The sequence below is a fragment of the Lepidothrix coronata genome, unplaced genomic scaffold (genome assembly GCF_001604755.1).
Source record: "Lepidothrix coronata isolate B3197 unplaced genomic scaffold, Lepidothrix_coronata-1.0 Scaffold195, whole genome shotgun sequence".
NCBI classification, from domain to species: Eukaryota; Metazoa; Chordata; class Aves; order Passeriformes; family Pipridae; genus Lepidothrix; species Lepidothrix coronata.
The window spans coordinates 1030671-1058546 of record NW_016690375.1 but is presented as its reverse complement, the minus strand read 5'-3'; the positions used below and the strand labels follow the sequence as shown (position 1 = coordinate 1058546).

The 27876-nt window shown below is 35.3% G+C and overlaps 1 protein-coding gene across 1 annotated transcript in view; it reads right to left on the bottom strand.

Moving 5' to 3' along the window:
* CCSER1 (coiled-coil serine rich protein 1) overlaps positions 1–27876 on the bottom strand; it is a 650146-nt gene that overhangs the window by 238056 nt on the left and 384214 nt on the right. The window contains exon 9 of the mRNA XM_017831720.1: positions 5987–6064. Coding sequence (XP_017687209.1) covers positions 5987–6064 — 78 coding nt within the window. The remainder of the gene's footprint in view (positions 1–5986; positions 6065–27876) is intronic.

Genomic DNA, 27876 nt, shown 5'->3' with positions numbered 1-27876 from the left:
CACATACTACTACAAATATTGAAGCGGTACACAGTTTATTTACACAAGCAGCCAGAAACCAACTTGCATTCCACAAATCAAAACTAAAGATCATTCATACCAACTACACACCACACGGAACACAAATTTTATTGTTCTTCACTCCTAAAGGTGGTAAAATAAAATGCACAATAACCTACTGATAATCTGCCACAGAATTAAAGTGGTTAGTAGAAGCCTGTCTTTTCCATATGGCAAGTCTCAGTTTCTGTCCCAGAACCCAGTTACTTTTGAAGTTTCTTTATGTGAAAACTTTTATCACTTTTTGCACAGCACCACAAACACCAAACCCTCAGCACATGTGTCCTCTGGCAAGTTCAGCACCAGTACCTTGAACTGTTTATCCCCACTGTGAGCAGGTGTAACAAATCTTTCATCTTCAATATTTCGTGGTTGAATGGAATTCAAACACCAAGTACATAGAGGTTTGATGGGGAAGCAGTGTGTTTGGTCAGGGTTGGTGGAAGGCAATCATTAAAACCAAAAAAAGTTTCAGCATAACATTTCACTATTAATGGATGAAGAGTTTGACAATTTGCATAAGTAGGACACCTTAAAACATATGTGGATTTTAAAATGGTATTTTGAAATTGTATACTAAAAAAAAGGAAACTGCACATAAGAAGAGAAAATGATTTCTATAGGAAGTTGTAGGAAAGGATGTAGCATGTCAAGAACAACTTGGATATCCAGATATGAATAGGTACATAGACATACAACCAAAGCAAATATCAAAATAGTTAACAGCTTGTTTGATTTCTAAAGGTATTTTTTAAAAAATTGCATTAGACAAAGGTATATTACGGATAAATTTGTGTTATTTCACTGTATACATTAGAAAATAAACTGAGAGAGAAAATAAGAAATAAATGGAGAAAAATAATCTAGTGGTAAGATGCAATAGCAGATGGACATCAGTCTCCAAGGCGAGGAGGGGAAGCAGAAGCAGGATGCATTTTCTAGTTTAAGTGGCAAAATACAACTCATTTCACGTTGCAACAAACTATGCAATACTGTGGGCAGGAAAGTATTTAGATTAAACTGGAAAGTTCAAGAAGTTCAAGTACTTCAGTATTCTATTCCCCTGCCCTCCTAAAGTAGAGGACAATGCAACACAGTCCCTTCACAGCATCCATAAGCTACGCTGGCTGGCTGCCAGGGAGGATAAGGAGCATAGAAGGGAGGTGGAGGGGAACAGTTAGAGCATCCACCTCCATATCTTCCACTCCCTCCCAGTGAAACTCAGAGGCTCTAGAAAAAGTAGTACCCAGGCTTTAGGAGGGTAAAGGAGGCACAATGTCCAAGGCAATTCACAGCAAGCTACAAAACAATTACCCTAAAATATGTATCAGTATGGATTTTAATACTGCATGATTGTACGGGTGATAAAAGTCAGTGCTTTCTGGTAAATCACAGAGCACTGTTATAAACACAATGCTGGGGATCAGCAAGGAAAGGTAATTTTTGTCTGTAGCAATGCAAATCAAACTGTAGCAGATTGTGAGCAATGCCATACAAGTTTGTTGTCTAAGATTTTAGAAGCATCATATAAAACGTAAGGATCACTAAACTGGAAAAAACTCTCATTAAATATGGAATGAGTTTAGGACCAGTCCAAAACCTGTTTACATCAGCTTTACTGTCAGTATGAAAGACAAAGAACAAAGAGAATAGCAGTTCTCAGATGTGAAAGCTGTAATAACAGCACAAGGCAAGCACTGAAAAGACTGCAGAAATCATGTCAGTTCTTCAGAATTTCTACTCTGTGAAGAATAAAATTAAGTACGAACTTTTTCTTCTGATAAAGACTGACAAAGTGGTGCCGAGTTGGACTTCTTTTGGTGACAGAAATGAGAAGTGTACTGTGATTGTTTAACTGATTGTTTAATGCCGCTTCTGAGACACATTTTAATGAAAATGCATTAGCAGTGGCACATGCTGCAGTGTGCTTGTGTGATGCCTGCATGATACTTTGGACTACTTATTTAGCTAGAAGCCATTATTAGAGTTGTATCCCTTAACATAATCTTGTAATCAGTCCCAATGCTAGTTGACTGTATCTATTCATCTTTTGGTCCATTCCAGCAACCTGATCGACATGGAAGAAATTATGCCTTAATCTCTCAATAAAATAAGACTCTGCAAGCACAGAAAGGTGAAGGAGGTTAAACTAGCATTGATTATTGAAGACACATTAATAATTTATTATTTAGCAGCCTTGACATCAATCTGTTGTGCACATGGCTCTTTATGCAAGACTCCCAGTGCGTTTTAAATGATTCTCAGTAGACATATTGGAAAACAGAATAAATTTAGGACTATCACAAGATGAAGATCCCTTGACATTCTGCAGTACAAAGCCTTCTAAAAAACCCTGATTACTTTCTAATGTCTTCCATTGAATACATAGGGTAGTTGGGCTGGTATTTTACTTTCAATCTACTCAAGCAGCAAAGTGGTCATGTTAATCACTTAAGAACACAGTAGCATTTCTCATCATGCAAGACCTCTTTCATCCTTATCAAAAATTATTTTAAACTTTATGTTTTAATTCCATAATTAAGTTTCTATTAAATCATTTTAATATAGAAAAGACATTAAACAGTGTGCTTTCCAGTTCAAACAGTTCTTTATGAGAAACATTATCTTTACTGCTACAGACTTTATCTTCCACTTGCTTACTAATACAGTACTGTAAAGCAATTTCAGTTGAAAAATCTAAGTGTGCTGTATGGGAAAAAACCAGAGAAATCTATCAGAAGTATTATCCAGCAATTTAAAGATATTGCAGGAGATTACATGATCCAAACTTTACTGATCATCTTGATAGCCAGAATCTGACTGTAATTATGTTATGGCTGCTAACATAAAATACAATATATTAAATTCCATCACCTCTCAAACACATAAACATTCACTTAATACTGTTTAAGCTTCATCAGAGCAGCTCCACAGAAACAAGAACATTTCTTCCCTTTGAAAGGCTGCACTTCCTCATTTCTTCACCCATTCCTTCCTAAATATAGATTAGCCTCCAGCTTTATTTCATTACTGTACACCCTATGGACAAAAGGATTAATTCCTCATCTAAGTCAAAGTCAGAACTTCCATTTACTTTTAATGACACATCTAAATGAATTCCAAGGCTAAAGAATAGTCTCTTAACTACTGGAGACATTGTCCAGAAGTCAAAAAACCCCAAGCATTGCTTTATTTTGGGGCTAACCTGTCTCAGTTTTTTGCACTGCAAAATAGGCAACTTTTAAGATTATACAGTGAAACGAACAAATATACAACAATATAAAACAAGCCATTCACAATGGCACTATCTTAAGCATTTCTGAAATATTATACTATGAAGTATATATCAACATTTGTACAACATTTATGAAATAATGCTACACAAATTCCTAACTACTATTCGCTTCCAAAGTTGAATTAAGGAAAAATAAAAAACATGAGGGTTATTTTTTTAGTTGGTTGGTTTTTGTTGTTTTTTTGGTTTTTTAATTAAAGCAGCAACTCTGTAACGATGATGAAATGAACTTAAATTTTCTGCTTACCTCTTAAACTAGATCTTAAGTATTCAATGTATACTCTTCTCAGAATGTGCGACTAATGGAGTGAAAAATATATCTTGTATTCTCTGGTCTGTTTTATGTTTTTCTATTGAATCTTATTTCGTAATAGCACAATGTTCTTGTAGTTACACACATTTACTGACATCCTGAATAAAATGATGAACAGATACTACTTGCCACAGTAACAACTTGATCTTTAAAATCTCATACAAAAGCAAAGAATACAAATGTAATTGCCGCTTAGTTTCCACAGAAACACAGTTGAACCGACCATTAATAGCTATCCTCAGAAGAAAAGCTGCACAGTCCAAAAAATAAAAGAGTAAAAAGTTTTAACAATATTACAAAAAGTGTTTATACTATTTATTTGCACATCCTTCTTCACTCAATTCCCTTCACGGTGATGATAGCAGGCTTGTCTTATTCCTGCATATTAATTCAAATTTCTCTGCAATCAATTCCCTGAAATGGAATTTGCACAAATACTCTGTACCAGATAAATACAGGTGAGGCGTTGTTCCATAGAAAAACATTCCACATTTCCTTTTGTTCTTGCATTGCAACAGCCTATTTAAAAAAAAATATTATTGCAACCATGACAAAGTAAGAGACATTTTAACCAGGAAAGTTTAAAAAAATGCATTCTGCTAATGTTGAAGAGGATGCTGCTAAAGAAAAGGATTTATTTGACTTACTGTTGTTATTATTATGTTTAATACTCAGATCTCAGCCAGAAACCTGTACCTGTTTGGGAGAGGGAGCTGCAATTTTATTTTTTATTTTATTGATAGAACACCTCCTCTCTCAAACTCCAAGGGAACGCAGACTGAAAAAAGGGAAAAAAGATACAATCTGCTAACAGCAGGAATCTCTCCAGCATAAGTACCACATATCAGATTTGGGAGAGAACAATCAAATGCTTAAGTCATACCTGTTAAAAAAACAAACCAAACCAAACGAAAACCAAACCAACACAAGACCCCCCAAATCTTACATATTGCTTTTTAACATTTTTAGTGAAAGACTTTTATTTGACATCCAAGATATAAGAAAGCAGTTGTTAAGGATAATTACTCACAGAAGAAATGGATATATAATTGCAACATACGAAAATGTTTTTAATTATTTTTGAATATTATGTCATTTTCACCAGTAATATATACACACCTCAGAGTTTCAGTAAATTCCACCAGACATTATTTCACAGAGAAAGTAGAACATAAGAGTTCATATTCAGCAAACCAAAACCACGAAATCAGTGCATATGGGTACATTGAGTAAAGTACTGATTTATTTGCCCTAAATAAGAAAATACTCAAAAAAACCCATCTAACAAACCACAATTGTTGAGCAATACATATAAGGAGAATAATTATAACTACGGTTTTGTTCAATGTATTTATTTAAAAAGAAATGTTAGTACTCCTGGCTTGAATCAGTTTAAGAGTCTGAAAAAAAACACTGAAGCGTACTTTGGTTCAAAAACTTTCCAGATTAGAACATGAAACATTTATGTTTCTATTTTAAGAAAACTGTGCAAAGACTCAGAAGACAAAACTTTAATGCTCCACTGATACAAAACACACCAAAAGGAAGGCTTCAAAACCTGCTTTAATTCCATCATTCTCTTCATAAATTTGAATCAGCACGTTGATATATACCAATGCATAGCCACAGCCTTATTTTGCAGAACAGTTTTTGGCAAGAATTACTGTTAAACTGCTCAGATCACAGAATAGAACTGTGCTAAATATTCCACATAGTGGCATTCTTAATCAAAGATTATTCAAAGGCTCATGTAAACAAGTGAATCTCTTGCATATATTTAAGCAACATCCCACAGACAAAATACTTGTAGTTAGAAAAACTGGGGGAAAAAATATTTCTACAATTAAGGAATATTCCTTGACTACCTTCTTGCATGAGGATACGTACTATGAATTCACATTCTAGGAGAAATTCTGAGAGATGCTCTTCAGGAAATGGAATTTTAAGATCACTTGGCAAAATCGTACCTACTCCATTATCTTCCAAAATTCAAATCTTGTTGGGACAGCATATGACAATTATAAACATAATAACCTAATTAAAGTGTCAGTAAGTGTGCAAATGAATACTGAAAAAAAAAATACAATCCACTAATAGATACCCTCCACATTCATTTATGCTATTTCTCAGCTCTTTGTAAAGCCTAAAATTAGCAGGGCATTGGTGTGATGGCAGGTAGTTGTAATTATCTTCTCATGTTCCCTAAGGTATTTTAGTATCACCAAATGGACACAACAGGAGCAGAGGCAAACCAGCTGACAGAAGTCTGAACACCCATAAAGATGATAAAAAAAATACTGTTTAATACAGCTACTTACATCATGGCATACAACTTCTGTCTGTGTGGATTTATCTGCTTGGGAATGAAGAGCCTTCTGAAAGCACTGAGCCTTTTCCTGTAAAACAAAATAACATTGCACAGGTGAGTCATGTTTTTCCTCACTGGATTTACAGCTACAAATATCCAGATAAATTCAAAAGTCATGCATGGACAGTTGTTAGGATATAGATTTAGTATGGCACTATTCTCACAGGGAGGTTGATTTCCTTACTGTTATATCCCTTTATAAATTTATCTTTCTCTTAAACAGAGGGTGAACTCAGACAGTCCAACTATGAAGTACAGCTGAGCCCACAAGAAGGATGTCACTGAAACCTGATACAGAGCACAGCAAATACAGGTACAAAGCACTGAGTAGCTGCAGGAACTCTTGCAAACACCAGCACTCTTCCAATAGCAAAGAAACAATTTTTATTTTTTTTTTTTAAGAAACATTAAGGAATATGCAAACTCCACTGCAGATCACAATGCTGAGATGACTTCCTTTCCCCTGATGCAAACACAATATTGTACTAGTTTCTGCTTTTCCCATCCTTGTCCCTCTGTACCTCAATCATTTTTGGAAGTGTGACATGGAATCTCTGAGACAGGCTTGAGCAAAGCTCTTGCTGCTTTGACACTATTATGTTTCACCAAAAAAAAAAAAAAAAAAAAGGATTTTGATACTTCATTTGAAACTCATCACTAAGCAGAAATGTTGATCCTCATCAAACCTGTATGTATACTACTTTAGGTTCCAGGACAAAGCATATGATGAAACAACTGTAAATATGTGGGTTAAGGCAGGAAAAGGCACACAGGAGGGGAAGGAGAATCAGTAAAGTCCTTTACTGTATTGATTTATGTTTTACTACTTACTGATACAGTTTTATTTTTCAGCTGTATCCATACAAAATAATTATCTTGGACTCAAATTCCTCAAGATCTACAAAAGTGTATTTTAATGTTACAGACAGGTGTGTATCACAATAAAACAGAATTTGTTTAAACTGAATTTCAAGTTAATTGACTCTCAAGTTCTCCTGTTACTCATTTCAAGGCAAGATATGTACACTACTATATTAAGTAAACAATAGGAAGATGCCAACATCTAAGTAACTCTTATCTCCACTATTTCAACCCTTTAAACAAGGGGTGGGGGGAAACAGAATTCAGACTCACCTCTTCACTTCTATAAGATACTTGTGCCCCAATTTGCTGATGTAATTAGAGTTAAAACTGAATTCATAAAAAAGGCAATCTCACTTCTGACAGAAAAGCTTCATCTTCTCGAGGTTTGAATTTACTAGTGCAGTGCCTACAGCATTTTTACATGTTTAAAAAACAGCTATTATTACATATTTACTCTATTATTTAATCACATTTTACTGCTCAGAAGCTCCATGAATTTTCTAGTTACAAACACAGATACAAACACTGGATGTTCGAGTAACATTATGATTGGACCAATACTAGGATTAAACTGTGCATCTGATCAAATTTAACATTTGCGTTCTTTCTCTGTGGATTGACAAATATATGTTTTGAAGAAACAGGAGATAAAAACACAGAGGAAGTCAAAACATTCATTAAGGCAACCAATTAACTAGGAAATCTAGAAAGGCTGGAATAACAAAATCTACTTCTTTCCCTGAGCTGCTCATTTAACAACATATGTGTAGTGAGATCCACTTTTAATACATCCAAGTTCTGATTCCACATTAACGTGGCGATACTTTTTATTTACTTTTCAGTAAGCTAACTAATACAAATGGGAAAGACTGAAAATTTCCAGGTGCCCAGATACTGTAAACATACATTTGGAACTAAAACCCCTTCCTTTTTCTCAATTATAGCAAAACAGGAAATGAAAAATCTTTACAAGCCAGGTAGCACACTTTCACATTAATTCATAACAAAGAAGTAAGTTACCTGGACATATATTTCCACAGCAGCCTTCTATTGCCTTCACATCATTACTCCCAGAGACAGTTACTATTATAAAGTAACACTTTAAAGCATTTTTTAAAGGTTTTTAAAGTCCTTAAACTTCCTTGAGACCTATTTGCCATTTTAAAACACCAAAGTTTCCTTCTTCCAGGGGCTTCCTGGTGGACCTGAATAATTAGTGACTTTTTCCACACATGACCCAGTCTTCATGCCACTAACTTCAAATGCTGCACTCTATCATCTTCTCCCCAAACATCAAAAAGCTCACAAAAGCTTTTTTGTAAGTCTGTGTTACAAAGTAAGGATTTAGAGAAAGTCCAAACACAGTACAATTAATGCCACAATTTTTATTTTGAGAGATTTCATGGACAGAAGGTTCAGTTGTCATCCTCCTGCTTTCTGCCCTTTCTCTGTGTTTGTCTGAGTCAGCTCCACCTTCTCTATAAGATATTATGTAGTAACAAGACTGCAGATAGATTCTTCCTTATCCTTTTTCTTTACGGCGTAAACAAAATAGGTACCTTTGCCTCTCTAAAGACCAAGGGGACCAAATAATTTATTTTAAAAATATTTTTAGGACTTTTTAAGATAGAGTATTACCATTCTGTGTGTTGTTATTCTTTCTTACTAAAATAAATAGCATGAAAGTACATTTGCAGGTGATACGGATAAGAGCATGAAAAAATTTTATTCCCTGGGTTCATCCTAATTAGTGAAAAGGCAAGAAGAGCTGTTAGCAATCCTAACAGCAACATTACCAGCAACATTCATTGCACCCCTCCCTCTCACGTACACATGTGTGTGTGTGTTTGAGAGCGTGAATGTGTTAGGGTTAGAGAGAGATAAAAACTATGTGGAAGGACATTTTCTCAATCATTTGCAGTTGCTTAAATTACTGAGATTACTGACTCTAGTATTTCAACAGCCTTAGTGAAAAGCATTAGACCACGACCAATAAGGATCATGTTCCTATCTATTTCTTCACATTGGAATAAGTTCACAAGTAGTTTATATCTCAAACTACTACCTCTACTACAAGAGTGTAATTGTTTGAATACTTACTATTTTATTACTATGCTTGCAATAAATCACCAAAAGGTGCTGAAATAGGAAGATAACAGACATCAGCTGATAACATCTAAGTAAAAATATTAAAGTAGAAAAGTGAAATAAAAGAGTGAGAAAAGGCCTTAGTCTTCATCACTGAAAGACAAATAGTAGAAAAGAAGTCGAGTCAGTTACTACCAGACTACTTATTTTTAGGGAATCAATATAGGTTAATCATCTTGAAAGATGAGACTGGCTTTCTAAAATGTTCCTTCTCCGAACCGAAGAGTATCGAAACAATTTTCATAGCTTTGACTGTGAATAGGTCAAAGTTATTTTTTGTGACTATTCTCTCACCCATTTCTTTACCTGTGACAGCATGGTGACCACTTGTGGTGCTTCGTTTAATTGCAAATTCTGAAAAGAAAATGCTTGAAAATCACCTTGAGTGCTCATACTAAATCAAAGAGCAAAATTTACTGTTCCAGCTGTTTTAGAGGAAACAGAAGTCTACAGGACAGTAGAGCTGTGGTTTTCACCCCTAAGGAATCTATTTTGTCTAGTTGATAGCATATTAAAAGGTGGTTTGTTTTTTTTTTTTTTGTTTTCCTGTTCACCTCCTCGCTGTTTCACCTTTATTCTTACTTAGATTAAAAATGAATAATATTGTAAATTAACTTTTAGCCTTCAAATCTCTTAATACTCAAAAGACTCAATCTCTCTCTCTCCTATAGTCTGTACAGATTATTGTACAACTGTATGAAAACAAATGTGGTCTTTTTACATTTTCTCTCAGCATATATCCAAAACAGCCTATGGCTGTCATAAACACTGCGGTCAGATTTACAATTTACAAATCATTGTTTCCCTTGCTTCAGGCATTTACCCCACTGTGAATAGCAACTTATGTTCACCACAGAACTGGGGAGAAAAAAGCTGTTCTTCAGAAGACTTATGAAAATGCAAAATCTTTTAATTTTTATGTGCTTTGGGATTAAACAATCAAGAGCAGCAGTTAGGCAGTGAGAGCAAAGGGACAACAAACAGAAAAAATCCTGCTTTTCACCATCTATTCTACCTAATTTACAGACTACAATGAGCTACAGAATTGACTTTATGACAGCTATTTCCATAGAAATTGAGTCCCTACTGGTTTGAATCTCAGTTTGGGAAGAAAACATAACATATACAGCATAGCTCTAGTGATCAGCTGTGGTACAGCTGAATCACATCACGCTTGAAAATGCTTTGTGAAGCCCAGCAAAAAGCCAAGCTGTCTCTTCAGTACAGGATGAGAAAACAGCTACAGCTTGGTTCAACACTCAGCAGATAAATGTACTGAGAACTAAGGTGCTCAAAAGCCACAACAAATTTCAAGGCATTACTCTGGAATCACAGTGGCAAATGGGTGTGATCATCCCCAAGGAGACTAGCCCACTGATCAGGAGAAAAACAAGGGAAAACTTGGTGAGAATGCATCTAAGTATGCACAAATACAGATTTCATTGAGGGTTATAGTTCTGTTAAATCACTATAAACAACAAACACCAAAACAACATGGAATTTCAGTGAAGAGTTCAAAGTTTTCACATAGGACTCACACAAACCAAAACAGTTTTTCAATTATTACATTATAATTTTTTTGTAAAACAAAAGGCAAAGTTCCATGCATATGCTAAGTATGGTATCGGGAATGAAAGACAACATACCTTCTGTTTTGATTTCTATCAGAACACAATATCCAGGTGGGAATCAAGAAAGGCTAAGAAAAGCCTGGCCTCAAGCAGTTTGCAATATTTAAATAATTAGTTATTGCCAAGTCCAAATTTAATAAAAAAACCCACAGTTTCTAAAAGTACAATCACTTCACGACAGCTCTTTGAAGTTCAACAATATTTAATAAGGTTTCAACTCTGATAGAGTTACAAGTCCTGTTGTAGACATGTCAGCTAATCTTACTCAAAATACAGAAAAGTTTTACTAGATCCTAACCAGTGAGGGTTATTACTATTATTTTAAAAGTTCTGAAATCCTTATTATCTCAATTATTTTCTTAAATTTTCCATACCCCAGCCCCACTAGTTAAAAAACTCTTCTGTTTTTCTGAGTGCTGTATGACCTTACCAATAAAATACAATTCCAAGCTTTGAGAGCACAGTCTATCTAATCAGAAACACAAAACACACCAAAAAAGTGAATCTCCTTGTCCACTGAGCTGACAAATGTCAGAGACAGGAAAAGAGTCTTAAAAATTGTATCTTCTGATTTTCATTTATTTGACTGGACCATGCTGTATCATAAACATTGCCATTAACACTTGTGTATGTATTGCAAAATTAAACAAATTTTTACAGGGACATGAGATGGCCCCAGAATGTCAGGATAAGGATTTTGCAAATATACCTGAGTGTTTGAATTTATTTTTAAAAATCATCTTGGAAGATGCTTTAAAATATAGATATCTGTTTATGTTATGTGAAAAAAAAGTACACCCATTGAGTTTCTTGGATCAGGAGAATTCTTTACCAACAGATATATTTCGATTAATTATTTCCTGTTACAGAAAGTAAAAGATTACATTTTCAATTGGTGTTAAAATTTATGATTTATATTTTAAAGCAATACCTGGTTACTGCTTATTTTTATCATTCACTCATTTAGTAAAGTTGAATAGCAAGCAGACATTTCCTTACTGATTACATTTCTCATGGCTACTTTTAGACATAAATGTAAGTAAACACATCACTAGAAGTATAGAGGAACTTTTTCTAGTGATCACATCTCTAAAATAAAAATAAATTAAAAAAAAATCAAGGATCACACATTCACATATGGCCCAGATATAGGCATGCAGGCTTTGAATAATGCAAAACAATAAAAAATTTATAGGGTCACACTCTGTGAATAATATGGTCATAACAAGTGATGACAATCTTAACACCTGAAGAACAAAAACAAAAATCATGACTTGAGAAAAGTGGTCCTTGAAAGGAAAGAATAAACAAGCACTAGTGCAGTCATGACTCTTCACAAGGCTGACACATCAAGCATAGTAATTCATGTAGAAGTTATCTCTACAAGTAGTTTTGAACTTTTAATAAGCATTGTTGTTAGTTTTAATTTATGTTATGGTTGCATCCAGATGTCCAAGAAGATATTAGTAAGTCTTATAGTAGCTCATCTAATACAGAATTTTATCTCTCTCAATCCATATATACTTGGATTATCACTGCTACACAAACTGCTAGGACCACCTAGATAAATACAATCCTTTCCCAAAATATGACACCCAACAGACAAGACTAGGAATCAGTATTATCCCAGTCTGATAACTCAGAAATTGTGATACTGAGACACTAAGCCTTACAGCAGCAAAAACCAAAACCCACCTTAGTACTATTGACTTGACCATCACACAAATATTTGAAGAAAAGTAGAAAATAGGTGATTTATTTGTTAAGGTCATGTGCGAAGCCATCTGCTGCCTTATGGAGTGCTGCATAAATCCATAGCCTAAATGTCATGTCCTGGAAAAGCAGTCTTCCTCACACCATTAAATTTCAACACATTCACATTAGATAGGAATTTCTGGGCTCAGTTACCTTTTCAGAGGCCACAACAGTGAAGAGTATTTGGTACAATACTGAATTACTACACATTTAGGTTGAAATATCCAACTTGCACACCATTGATTAACAATGCTTGAGCATTTTTATCTAAATGGACATCACCCAAAAACCAATGAAATTCTCTTCAATTAGAGCTCTCATTTACTTAAAGCATTTAACAGCCCCACTTAACATATGAAACTGGTTACTGTTTTTGTACAAACCAAGTGTTGACCCATAAGCTGTAAAGTACTTGGTCATCAAGAATAAACAGGTTTTACCCCATTTAGGTTCTGCTTTTCTTATGTTTACTAGCTGAAAATGGAGATGAGACACAAAGTCTCTAATTAAATTCCTTGCAAACTAATGTTCAAGTATTTCAGAAACAACTCCAACTTTGAAAATCTCTATCCCACCCCTTAAACAAGGATATAAACATATTTATTCCAAGTATTTGTCTCATTTGAGTAGCACTTTTCTCATAGTCTAGCGAGAATTAACTCTAAGAACCTAGAGTAGGACAAAATGGATTGGATAGATTATTCCTTATGCGCTTCTGCTTTCAGTAGAATATACTGCCACAACATCACCTCTAGCTGGTATGCTCATGATTCAGCTGGCAGAGTTGTGGTGACCACAAACACAGAGCTAACATGTAAATGAACATAAACCTCTCAAGTCTGGTAAAGAAAGAAACCACAGTTTATAACTTCAGGTTTTTCTCTTTATCCTTCTTCACAGCTACCATATTTATCACTTTCATGGTGTACATGTTTTTAAATGCTGACAGGTTCTGCATGGGTACACAAACAGAATTTCACAGTCTGTCCAAAACATCTGTTTTGGAAGGGTTGGGGTTATTTTTCCATAATTTCTTTCCTTTTTTTTTTTTTCTTTTTTCTTTGACTATCAGCATTCATCAAAGGAAAAACTCTCTGGTTAAACAAATACAACATAAAATTACAGCATTACAAAAATCCTCTAGCATTAACTAACAGATGACTCTGCAACACATTTAATATAAAGTTGTTCTTGGGGAAGTTAGTTTATTAATTTTTGAAAGTATCAAAAGCACTTGTTAATTTTTTGTTATGTTTTTCTCCCCTACCACGTGAAATGCTACCGTGTCCTTTAGGCCTCTAAGTGGAGATGTTTAAGTGTGTTGCCTGTGAAATACATCTCTTGGATTGCAGTTTCCATTCCCTCTGTGCACGCAGGGACATCAGTGGGATGTGATTAATGTCAGCAGCAGTCACTTGGCACATAGATTTAACAGCACACACATTAGGCAGAGTGCAAGAATCATTAACTCAGCACATCCCAAATTGCAACTGATGTTTGTTGAAGGCTTCTGGCATTAATTAAACCTCACACCGCTAAGTGTTTACAATAATTTTACAGACTGCTGTCCCGAGGAACGAGATTCACGACTGTGACATTAGGAACATGTAGCACAAACAGAAGGAAAGGGTCATTTTCGAACTGTCCCAACAACTGCATGAGGCAGGAAGATTTTGATCATTTTTTGGTTAAATGAATAGAGGAAAATAATAACATAAATCAAATAATTGATGCCACCGTGGAAATCAACAAATCCCGTACCAATCTCTGCGATAAATAAGGCTGAAGTTTCATTCACTGATATCAACAATATATGACCCCTGTATCACTGTACATATATCCAGCAATATTGAAAACAACCCACAGCTGCCATTCTTTGACTTGTTCCACCTGTGAAATTATGCCAGTTACTTAGTAATTTATCTGTAGATTTTGGCAAGTATTTTGGTCAGAACCATCAGTTTGGGTTTAGCGCTGCCAGAACAGGACAACTATGTGGCTTGCTTTTGTCCTACACTCATGGGCAGCCCACTAAGTTCACATATTCACATGCACATGCTGGAAGTGATCACCGCTGTCTGTCCATCTGTTCCTCAGTAATAATTTTTTTATTACAGTGGTCAATACTAACTAGTCCAAGCAACGGAGTTAGAAAATTAAAGCTTCTGTAAGTTTCATGAAAATCACTGTCTGCACAGATGAGAAGAGCCTAAGTTGGCAAGGGGCTTCAGCACGAGCTTCAACCTGAAAGTCAGTCAAACAGGCAACTGGCAGAGAGCTGTGTAGTGCCTTCAGCCCAAGTAACACTTAGGAGCTCAGAAAGGTCTTTATGGGCTGTATGGGAAAGCGGGGCATGAAGCATAATAGGGAAACAGAGGGTTTCAATAAAAGACTAGGGAGATATACTCAGAATAGGATTTAGTAGTATTCCTCACGAAAAAGTTTCCGTCACTACACCAGGCACTCACACATACTGCAAAGACTTTTTCCTCTGCAATTAATTGCTTAAGCAAGGACCAAAAGGCACTTTTACCCTTTGTGAATCTTCTCTCAGGGGAAGCCGCATCATGGGGTTTGCCAGTAATTGACAATGGAAAGCTATTAGAGAGCTTTTACAGCAAATTCAGGTTCACTACTCATGCACTCCATTCTTATCCACTCACCCCAATTGAGATACTGAAAATTAAGTATAAAGCACATCATATTCAATTCAATAAGACAAAACCAACACGCTTTAATATGCATTATCAGGGTATTCCAAATACTATCTAACCATGGTTTACAAGTAATGTTTGACAGCTTTGTACTGCTTTTCCTAAGCAGAAGAGTTTTGACAAGACAACAAAATTTTCTTTCACTTTTACAATACCAAAGCAATCCAAGCCAGTTTTCTTATTTTTCATAGTACTTAACTGACTACAACACAGTAACATTTCAGCACAACATGAGAAAAGCATATCAATCTCCTCTCCTTTCAAATATGTCTTTAATTAATTCAGAAACTCTACCAATGATGGGAGTTTGATTTCATGAAAGCTACATGACTGTTACAAATTGTACAGCAAATCATTAGGATGCTTTGTTAAGCATTTTAGGAGTGACATTCTGATTTCAATTGGTGAAACTAATAAGATACACAGTGAAATATTCTTATCATTGTATAAATGTTGTACTTTTCCAAGCACCTGCAAAAGATACTAACAATTCTTATACTGTACAAGGAAAGTAACCATTACATTAGGGTTTTTGGTATGATGTGCACAAAGAAGTTGTTGCACAAATAATTAAAGTAAGATGTTTCTTAGTATTTCTGGGAGCATTACAGGATCTGTCTTTTTTTCTCCTTCTTAAAAATACAATTTCTCACCATTTAAGGAAATGGTGACTAGACCTCTATTTACCACTGACATACATCATAAGCAAAACACGTTGCTATGGTCCCCAGATTACGGCTGTAATCAAACCAAAAAGGATGACTTATCAGGACCATAAAGGAGCTGTCACATAAAACTGTTCGAAGAGGGGAAATAACAACTGAAACTATGATATATTCATAAAAAACCCATGAGAATTACGTTATACAAGTCTAAAGAGATATCCTGATACTTTCTTATAGAGTTTTTCAGAAAAAAGAGGAATAAATTCTAATTTTTTCTTCAGAAAACAGGACATGAAAAAGAAATGAAAGTGAATCTATGGCACTTGAGAAACAATAACAGTCAGTTTATACTATAAATTCACTCTGCCAAAGAAACCCTCTTTATTGTCTCATAATTAGCCTGTTGGTACACTGTTGTTGATAAAATCGTTTTGCTAAAATTTTTACAAGTGTTCTTTAATTCTGCCATAGCACTGTCTCAGCTCATAATGTGTATCTACTATCAGATTAAGGATTTGTTTGCAATTGCTGCTTTTAGGTAAGCCAGTGTTGCCTAGGAAGTTGCATCATTTCTGCACACATGCTACATGCTCTAGTATCTTGTAAAGATATAAAAGAGAGATGAATCCTGTCTGTTGGTCCAAGACCAGGGACTCCCTCTGATCCTTAAGTGTAAACCAAAAAAAGACAGCTTTGAAACAAAAGCACTTTCAAACTAGGCAGGTTAAAAGATGTGATGAATGGCTGAAGTAGAAGATGGAGATATAAAACTACAAACTTGGCCAAATTGGATTGCACAAGTGAGCAGCAGAGATCCTTTGGGGGTTAATAAATAAACAGGTAACAAGAATTTCAGGTGATTCCTCGAGTTTCAAAGTGACAGACTGGGAGAGCATTAAAGAAAGTATCCTGTGCCTTCATATATCAGCTTTTCTGTGAGCAGCTGCTTGTGGTCACTGCTGGAGACAGACAGTTGAAGGGCTGGATAAATCTTTGCACTGACCCAGTACAGTTTTTCTTATTTCATATTCCAAAGCCTAATCCAAAACCAGTTTGCTTTGAAATACTGAAATAGCAAACTCACAAGAGGCCAGGTCATATTGTTTCAATGGACAAAACAACTTCTTGCCTCTATTTTTCATCCAGTTTTTCCTTGTTTCTTAATAACTGAAAGACACTGTGTAGATACAACAGCAAACACTTTTTTAATCCAAAAGAAAGTGACAAGACTCAAGGAAATGGCACAAAGCTGAGTCAGGGGAGGTTTAGGTTGGATAACAGGTTCTTCACCTTCACCTGCAGCTCAACCACCTGGAACAGGCTCTTCAGGGAAGTGGTCATAGCACCAAGACTAACAGAGTTCAAAAGTGTTTGGACAATGCTGTCAGGCACATGGTGTGATTCTGGGGGCTGTCTTGCACAGGGCCAGGAGTTGGACTTGATACTCCTGATGGGTCCCTTTCAACTCAGTATATTCTATAATTCTAGAACTTATTTTAACCTACAAACTCTTTGTGCCTAATTGGGAGCCATATGGCAGCTCTCAATCAATTTTCAAAATTTCAAACTGAATGACAATAACAAAACATGGTAAAGACATAGGTGTATCTTGTCTTCTATGGAAAAATAGCTGAGTTTTTCCTGAATTCCTTGAGAATTTCTCAAGTCAATTATCTCAAGCTTGCAGGTTTTTCTAGCTATTTGTTCAAGAAATACCTCAGAAAAATGGACTTGTTATTCACAAGCACCACTTTATATCAAAAGAGTGGAAAGCTTGAGAAGTTCAATAATTTTAGGAAGAGATGCTCAGTTTATTCTGTTTACACTGACTTCTCTAGCATCACTTACAGAGACAGTATTTGCTTTCCTATCATAATTTGCATACAAGCAGAAGTGAAGAAAGACAGCAACTATTTTTTGAAGTGCCAAAATTGCACCCAACCTGTGAAAGACTTTACTGGTTTTGGCAGCCTAGGTCTCCAATTCTACAACAAGAACTACAGCAAACATTACAAACGAATGAATTTTCCTCATTTCTGTTCTTCTGAGTGCATTTCATTTCCATCCTAGTTTTAGGATAGAAAGTTCTCCAGAGGCACTCCAGAGATCTTTTGTGACATTTGATCCTATATACTCAGCTCCGCTTCACTCATCTGCTGCTCAGACTATAATGTTCTATTAGTTGTCTATTTTGTTTATTTACTGTTCTTGGTAGAAGTCACTAGGTAGACTCTCAACTAGAAGGAAACTGCACCATGCAGAGACCTAGTCAATGCACTTACACACAACACATGAAATAGGCAACATGAAGAGATCATTAATTTGTCAGTGGATATAAAAACTGGGACTGTAAGAGGACTTCATCCAGAAGACCATCTTTAGCCCTACAGCTAAAGGCTCAGAGGCTCTGGTGGTACCATTAAAGCTTTGCTTTCTTAGGCTGGTGTAATTTGTGTAATCTTTACAGTCTTAAAGATAGTGACCCAATACTGCAGTTTATTTCCTTGCTATAAAACAAGGAAAAGGAAAAAAAAGAAAGAAAAAAAGGCAACACAAAAAAAATCCAAAATTGCCCATACAATTTCCTCATGATCAGTGATCAAGATAGTTAAGAACTGGACTCACACACTACAAAGCTAAAATACTGACACAAAATTCCAAGTTCTATTCAGCTGAGTTCAACTCCTTTTGTCTCTTTTTATCTGCACTAGATTTGAGATGACCATCTCTTGCATTCCTTGCTTTCCACTCATGTTATTTCCTTGTGGACCTATTCCTTCCTTGTAACTTTCCTGTGTCCCTTCTTTCCTTGCCATAGAGTCTCCAATAATCTTTGTTCTTTCTCTGCCAGTGAGAGGCTTTGCTCTTCCCTTTAGACTTTAGTCTTTGATATGTGTGACCCTTAAATGCAAGGTTTCTCTTCATTGCAACAACTTCAGTTTCAGGAGCACTCACAACAACTGGCTGCTAAAGTGCCAGGGCTACCACCTTTTTCAAAGTTCTTTCTGAAGAAGTAAAGATGTCACAGGAAGGACAAAAATGGAACTCACTTCACTGTGAAGTTATCTATGAACTGATACTTTTATGGCATTAGAACATCCTCAGGCATGAAAATACAAACACACGGCACCTTCGTTACTCTCATTACTTTTTTTTTTCCCCCCACCGAGGGGAACACCTGTTTTCTCCATCACAGGGATCTATGCTGGAGCAGTTTGTGAAAACTGCAGCTCATGGGAAGGACTCATGATGACAAAGTTGGTGGAGGACTTGTAGGAGGGACCCCGTGTTGGAGTGGGGCAAGAGTGGGAGGAATCCTCCTCATAAGCAGGAAAGAGTGGTAGAGACAGTGCGTGATGAACTGACCACAACCCCCATTCCCTGTACCCCTGCTCTGATGGCTAGAGAAAATCCAGAGTAAAGTTAAGCCTGAGAAGGAGGGAGAGGTGGGGGAAGTATTTTTTTAATATTTGGTTTTATTTGTCATTATCCTATTCTGATTTGATTGGTAATAAATTAAACTAACTTTGTCAATTTGCCCATGACGATAATGGGTGAGCGATCTCTCCGTGTCCTTACCTCAACCTATAAGCCATTAATTATATTTTCTTTCTCCTGACCAGCTGAGGAGGGGAATGAGGAGCAGCTTTGGGGCACCTGGCATCCAGCCAGGGTCAACCCACCACAACAGGTTAACCGTGAGCCTACGGGAGATGCACTCTGCAGTTGACTTGACCACGGACAAGTGGAATGAAATTCTGCATGTCCTAGAAGCACAGAAGTGTATTGCTGCACTCTGCCTTTACTACTAGAGGGCAGAATGATTGGAAAATTTAGTTACAGTAGTCCAAAGAAACATTGTAGAATCTTATATGACTGTAAGATCAGTATTACAAGAGTCTCAACTACTTAAGTTATACCTGGTAGACTGTAAGTATCTCCTTACTCCAGGAAAGGCCCAAAGATTTTAAATTTAATTTAACACACATTTTTAGCAACACATTCTCAGAAAGAGAGGGAATAAAGAAAAAAAGAAAAGAAAGAAAGAAAAGGAAGGGCAGGGGCGAAGAAAATTAAAAGGCTCCAAACCACATTAGCTTTGATGCTACCTTTTCAGGGAAATTTTTAAATTGGGCAAAATGAGAGCTCCAAGGTCAAAAGGGAAAGGAGTTGCACTGTAATGTACCTCTCTCAGAAATCCTTTCTTCTTCTATTTTCATTCATTTTGCAATTCAGAAAGGTAGTCACCAGAAATTTCATATTCTGTATCAATGATTCTTACCAAATTGCCTTGCAGTGCAGGTTACATAGTTCATATACTTCCCTCTGTTCTATCTGTTCATATGTTTCAACTGACTGCTTTAGACAGGTGGTTTCTTTATCCATCTCTGAATTTCTGTTCACTACAGTTCCTGAGTGGTAGTCTCAGGATGCTACTCTGAAAGAACAATAACTCTGATTTCCCCAAGTGTACTGTGTCATTACAATCTGTCAGGTTAGCATATCCAGCTTATCACTTCATTCCTCATCCAAAAACGAAGCTCCAAAATCATGTATACCCTTTAGACTTATTTTGCAGAAGTGAACCCAGAGCACATCATCATGTTTTAATCACAAGCATAATGACAGAATAGTTCACTGTAGTATCAAACTAAAAATCTTTGTGGGAAATCTGTAGAAAGACAATAACATCCTCCTGTATTCTTGAACAAATTATTATTATTTATACAACTCACAATGTCACCAAATTAGTTGTCTAGATCTTGTAATCTACTGTGACACTATTTTCTACATGTGAAACCATGTGCTAGTAGAAGCACATTCCTTAAAATGTTTTAGCACCTGTGGGAAATCAAGTACAGTCTGTGCCTTAGTTCAGACAAAATATTCCTGCGAATCAGGTTCCAAAGATGAAGTTAAATAAAAAAAAGTTCCTAGTAAGTTGTCAGAAAATTTGTTTTTTATGTGGCAGACATAATTTTTAGTATTACAGAGATCACTACCCTCTAAATCCTGGGGGTGTGTTTTCTTTTGGGTTTTTGTTTGTTTGTTTAACTGAACACCACCATATAAAATATTTTCTGCTCATTTGTTCCTTAACAGTAACAACCTTACAAAACACTGGGCAACATTTGCTGTTTCTCAAAGGGATAGTTCCCCCAGCAATATTTTCAATGAAATTCAGCCTTCTCAGTTAGTGTTTTTCTTAAAAGATATTTTGTCCTGGAAGGTTTTTGGTCTTATTTTTAATTTCTTTATTTTTTTAAGTATTTAATGTGTTATCAAAATCTATTCTGCGTGAAATATAACTTTTTAATTGATTTCTAATGCCTCCATCCTCTAGCAGCAACTTCAGGCAGGAAGGTGGAAATTTCCAAGGTTTAGCTCATAAGGCAATACATTTTGTGTTTGGTGGAAAAGAAGAAACAAAATCTGAACTGCATAGCAAACCATGACTATATTAAAAGCAAAAAACTCCTCAGAAGATTAATTTCTCCCTCTTTTGGAGGCTGGAGAGGTAAGAGAGTGGCAGGAAGGTGGCTCATGTAACTGGAAATTTTACCACTGCCAGCAGGAAAATGAACAGAAGCGAAGCCAGTCTTCACTTCAGGACTTCCCATGGGAGTGCTTTATTTTGCAGCCTTGTAATTATATTTCCATAATTTAGTCACAAACAATATTATGACTTAGGTACTTTCCCTTAATTCTATTTCACAAAAAGAGCAGGTTTGAATTTGTCACTTATCACACAAGTTAGTTTATTAAAAACATGTGGTAGAGCTAAGTGATCATAGGATATCCTTGCTTTCTGATATTTCTTTCAGAAATAGCTTTTACATATATTCTTGGGACAGAGTTTCTCAAACAATATGGCTTTCTTCATGGCAAAGTGATTATAAAATCAAATTCATGTATCTGATTGACAGACTTGCTTGTAATTCAAAGAGTCCATAACGTTAGTGTTGATCTTTTAAATAAGAACAAATAATTTTTGGTGATCACCTTACCTTATCAGTAACAAAAAGACTGTATTCAACCTCATTTCCCTACAATCAGCACATAAAATTCTGTGCTCAGCCTCAGAGAAAGGTTTTCTAAGACGCAAAATTAATTTCTTACAAATTAGCGTCAGTTAAACTGTTCTTCTTGATTAGGACGTCTAGCACTATTTTCCCAAAGCATCCATGCCACCACCAAGACTTCTAAAGCACTTCTTCTAACAGGTAACATAGTTGTACAGTTCTGGGATAGGGGTTTTTTGCTGGTTTCGGGTTTGGCTTTGTTTTGGCTTTTATTACAATGCAGTTCTGGATTAAGCTATTAAGTCCATAAACAAAACATTTTTCAAGTGCTGGAAGCATGCAATTATCTGTATTAACTTCCATGAGACTCTCAAATACCAATTGCATCTGAAAACTTATGCAATTTTCAAGGTAAGGACCCAGAAACCAAAATTTAATGGGAGTAAAAAAATACAAGACAAGCACTTAGTCTTCAAAACATGGCTATATGATGAATAAATGCCCTTAAACCAAAAGAGCTGAGAAAACCGAGTTAAGTACTTCACTTACTTTAGCATCTGACTAAACTAACATTTACATGCTAATAGCACAACATAGTTTCACCAACTGAATTACATTTTCAAAAGCCAATGAGCAACAATTGCTCCTGCCAACTTGCCAAATAAAACTAAATTTAATGAAAACCTGAAGCATAAGCACAGAAGTAGAGGCATTTAAAAATAAACATGATTACAAGAAATTAAGTTGCAGAAATTGAAAGATATTTTAAAAATATTACGAATTAGATCCTGGAGACTGGAGAACGGGTGCTTTGTGTAACAAATTAATTCCAGTGAACATACCAGTTTGTTTATTTATATTTACATAAATATTTAGCAGCTATCATTACTTTTCATTTGAGAACTGAAGTAGTCAATCAAATATTTACTTAAGGCAATGAATATATCTTGTATTTCTTATACAGTAACTTTCATTTTAGCCCCCTATGATTAAAATGGTGAAAAGAATGAGATTGCAAATGTTTTAGAGCAGCACTGCCTTAGGTCATTAATTCAAGTTATGGCAACAAGTCTTGAGTCTACAAAGGTTGAGGCCAATTAGGGTTGATATATTATAAATACTGAATTTGTACCACATTTCAGCTTGAGCACCAGAGAGTGAATCCAAATATTATCAATCAAAATTGCTACATCATCATTGGAGCTTCATGTGTAAAACAGAAAAAAAACCCTATATTTAATCTCACAAAAGTGACAAACTAATTTAATCACCATATTCCTAATACCACATCAGTATTAATGATGAAGGATAAACTCCCAAGCGCTTGCAATTTAAGAAATAGAGGTTTTACTTTGCAGTCAGAGGGATTTAGTCTCTCAATAATTATTCCTGCTACTCATTATTACATAGTGTTAATCATCTAATCACATGATTTTAATGTTTACTTAAGTTCCATATAAGATGGCATATCTAGGGAAAAATAAAACCCATACTTGCTTTTCAAAGAGCAAAGAAATGGGCATGCAGAAATAAAGTATAGAAGTAGCAAACTAAAAAAGCTTCTCTAATGTCATGGGGAAAAAAACTTTTAAAAAATGTATTAAAATAAGTATCTGGAAGTTAAGGGAACCATGAAAGATGGTAATTAAGGAGATACAGTCATTGCTTATTAACTGCATACATAAAGGTATTCTACCAAGAACACCAGCTGCTAACTGCAGCAAACCTATCAGCAACAGTACTTGTATGGACCTTGCTTTGTAATACAGAGTTGCTGTATGAACTGAGGTACAACACGGGTACCATAGATGCAAGAACACTGACAATTTAGATCAGAATTAATCACATATGATGAGAAAGGCATGGTTAAAACTTTTGACATCTGCTGAAGGAAGAACATAGAGTAACTTAACTGGATTTTCTAAAACTCTGAATTTACGTAAATGTAAAAGAATACTTTCCAAAAAAAAAAATACCACTAGCACAAACCCATTTCACACAGGCAAGGTAGTAGTCAAATGAAAAACAATACAGAGAAGCAAACTGAACCAAGAGATTTCTGCAAGTATTTTTTCAAACTAAAGTCTCTATAGGGCTTGCTCCTCCCAATATGAATCATTATCTTTGCTATGAAGCACTTCAAACTCCTAAAGCACATACAAGTTAGAATTACCTACTACTTAGGTGAGAGAAAACTGCTGGATCATGTTTTTCAACTTTGTATAGAGGCATGTACACCCAGTGCAGTTACAGAGAAATTACCAACTATATGGACTTTTGGTGCAGAGTAAAAAGAAATTCTACAGCATTCAGTATTAAACATACTATATTTGGCAATGTGCCCAGACTACCTTCATTTCCTTTGTGGTAGATCAATTTAATTCTATTGCAGAGATATGAATTCTTAACACTACACTCACATTGAACAGACAGGGAGCAATGGAAGTTGCTTTGCATTCTAGGCCTTTTTTTGAATACAGAACGATGCATTTTCTTAGTCAATTAGAAATACAGACACAGATTAGATATCTCTAGATGCCTCCTGTTAACTAAGAAACCCCCTAAATGCAAATGAGGCAGCAGCCATACTACGTTTTTAAAAAGCAATGAAGTTTCTCAGATGAGAAATTAGATCATGAATTATGAAATATATACTTCTATATAAACACGTACAAAAGAATTCAAGAGTATTGACTATCCAGAAGATATTCTAACTTTAACTTCCTTCTGAAAACTTGAGCTTGTACTATTTTTACTTCCTTATTATACTGTATTATTTTTAAGCAAAACTGATTGAACATCCTTTGCTAATCTGTTCTACCCTGCCAAATTCCATTCCTCTATGCTAAGTTCCACATAATACATTTAATACATCCAAATAAAGGAAATTTGCAAATCACTAGGCACCATGTGCATTGACCTTCGCTCTTCTTTTGAATTTGCAGTATGGTTCATTTTAGTCAAGCTGTTGAAACATTTGTGCTATAATGCATCAAATTAAGGCAACCAGCTGTGATGTTTAATTTAAGCTAAAAGTTTATGATCTACAACTACACAATACCTTAGGGAATAACTGATATTTCATGTTACTAAGCTAAATACAGATCAAAATGGTTACAATCTTCCCCACATTTTACACAGAGCACATTGTCATTAAAGTTTGAGTCTGTAAAGACCACAAGCATTCAGTCAAAGCTGCATTATTATAGAGAGTAAATGAACAAACAGTTCTAGCCTTTGCTGAATACATAGATTCAAAGCCTTCTGGTCTAATGTGTTATTCGATTATGCCTATATTTTATCCTTCATTATGTGTAATGGACTTTCTCCAATTGTGAGAAAACAAGAATTAGAAAAAAACCACATTTAACTATTTTGTCATAATGCACCATTTTTAGCAGATATTTTGTCCAAACAGATACAGCACATAGAGCTGAATAACTGGAAGAAAAACAGCAATAAAAAAAAAAAAAACCAAGCATTTTCTACCTACAAAGCACTCCTGAAAGAAAATCTCCTCCAACAGTGGCTAACCTATTGTATTGTTCTTGATAACAGCAATGTATAAAAGGAGAAAGAAACAACACTTTCTGAATGATTAAATAACTATACCTTTTGGAATGTCTTGAAAGATTAGCAAAGGAGAGAAAAACTAAGATGTGGCTATATATCAGATGTAAAAAGTGTGAAAAGTAATGCAATGAAAGTTGAAACTTCAGGTTACCCATTTAGAAAGAAATGGGTTCAGCTATATAATATTGACATAGGGCAAAAACATCATGCATAGTAACTAGCTCACTACTATATGTTCATCAGTGCTCAGCTGCTCTACTAAAAAGTTAAACCTACAGATGTTATGGCTTATAAACATACGATACGTAAGTTACATGCTGCAACTATAAAGACGTAATGACAACTCTTACTGACAATGTCCCTTCTAATGTGAACTAGAAAGATGATTTTCCTTGATTCTGATATGTTCTCTGTAGCTCCTTCACTTTAACAATCTTCTGCAGAGCCAAAATACCCAGCCAACACCAGCAAAACGAAAAATAAGATCTTTGTGTTTACTGCAGCCTTCTGGTAACTAGCTCTGCCACCGGCAAAGAGATTCAAGTATAACGATGGCCCATAATGGGTGTAACTCCACCACAGGGGTGCACTGGAGCCTCCAGCTATTTTTTTCCTAGCACAGGGAAAGGCAGGAAGCTATAAAACCCCCTATTTTATTAAATTAACCATTTCGTAGATTCATTCTATTTGGGTTAGTGTAGCTTCTCTTATTGGAAACCGGAAAATTACTACTACTTCAATGACATCTATTAGAACTGGCTTCAACTAAAAAAAGGGGGGGAAAATTTATTTTTCTCATTACTGTAAGAACAACGAGAAACTCTTTAACATCCAGAAACTCACAGTAATTTTAAATACATGTTAATATAACAGATGTCCATTTTTACTTACCTAAATTAATTTTAATCACCACTCTGCTTCCCTGCCATATTGCAATCATGCATGATTGCAGTCAGCAGTTTCATCAAAGGATCACACAATTGAGAAAGCCCTGCTGCTGGAAAGCTGATTACTACACCAACATCCTTGTGACAAAAACTATTAAGATCTAAGGAAGGCTGAAAGCAAGCACAGAATCTGTTACTTTCAACTACATACTGTTTGACATCTCATTGAAATCAGAAGAGTCTGCTGTACTAACATTTGAAAACTGGGGATTACCTGGTACAACATAAATTTGAAATACAACGGTATTTAAAAATCTTTCCTTCAGACTCAGGATAAAAACCACAAAAATTCATAATGAAGAAAAGTCAGCCTCAGCCTAAGATGGTTTATAATGTTGTAAACAATTATTTAAAGGATTTTTAAAGTGAAAGCGGGTGCTGAATGCTTGGTTTGATCTTTAATAACACAATTATAACACAACAATCATTAAAACACTCATATAAAAGTTTATGCAAACCATATGCCATCCACATAATTTCAAACAAGCACTATAATTTCATAGTGAGAACTAAAAACTGTGAAAAAGCAAAGTACTTTCTGTATACAAGATGTTGGAAGTCATAACTCTAATATCTACAGCATTTTCAAATTATTACAGACTGTCATTCAAGCAGACACTAGTTACAACTCAGACTGAAACAAAATCAACCCAAACTGCAAAATAAAGATCCGTAATAATTATATTTAAACGCAAAATACTTGACAGTGAATTCCTCTTTTGTTTGCCTGCCAAATGCTGAAGTCAGAATGTTGTTACTCTGGCAACATTGGATCAAATGCCTGTAAAAGTAGACTTTAAATTTTGTAAAAAGAATACATGATATCAAGATTTATAAAAAAGCCAAACAAAAAACCAAAAAAAAACCCCAACCGACAAAAAAACCCCACAAACAGAGAAAAATAAAAATCCACCAGAAAACTGATCCTTAATTTACAGTTTTTAAGGTAAAAAAGCCCTGAGTGAAAGTAGTTTGTTATTATGGTTATAAAACACCTAGAAAATGTTAATCATGAATGATTAACAATTAACAAAGACTATGTCAACCTCAGTAGTACCTTCCTCAGTGGCCTTGTAAATACCAGCAAAGAGTACTGGAAAAACAATACTGATTTCTTTCACAAAAAATCAGCTGAGACTTCCCGGAGTCATTGGCATCTTTAAAATTCAACCAAAGCCTTGTCCACAGATCACCATGAACTATTTGAGACTTCTATTGCTTCCAAATTTTTTTCTACTATTTTCTGTCAAAAATACCAGAATAAAAACTTCTAAAAAGGTGAATGTAAATATAATTACCTGCATGCTGAGAAAACATTTTATTCCCTACAAAGACTTCAGATGCACAAGACTGTTGCACATACAGCTAAACTCCTGTTACTATGGGTAGAAACAGTTCTTTCAGCTAGTGATTTCCCACCCATCCTTATAACTGCTCAGATGTTTACCCTTTTTTTTGACCAATACAATGGAGTTCCTACAAATATTACTTCATTATTCCAGGTTAGCAAAGTAATAAAG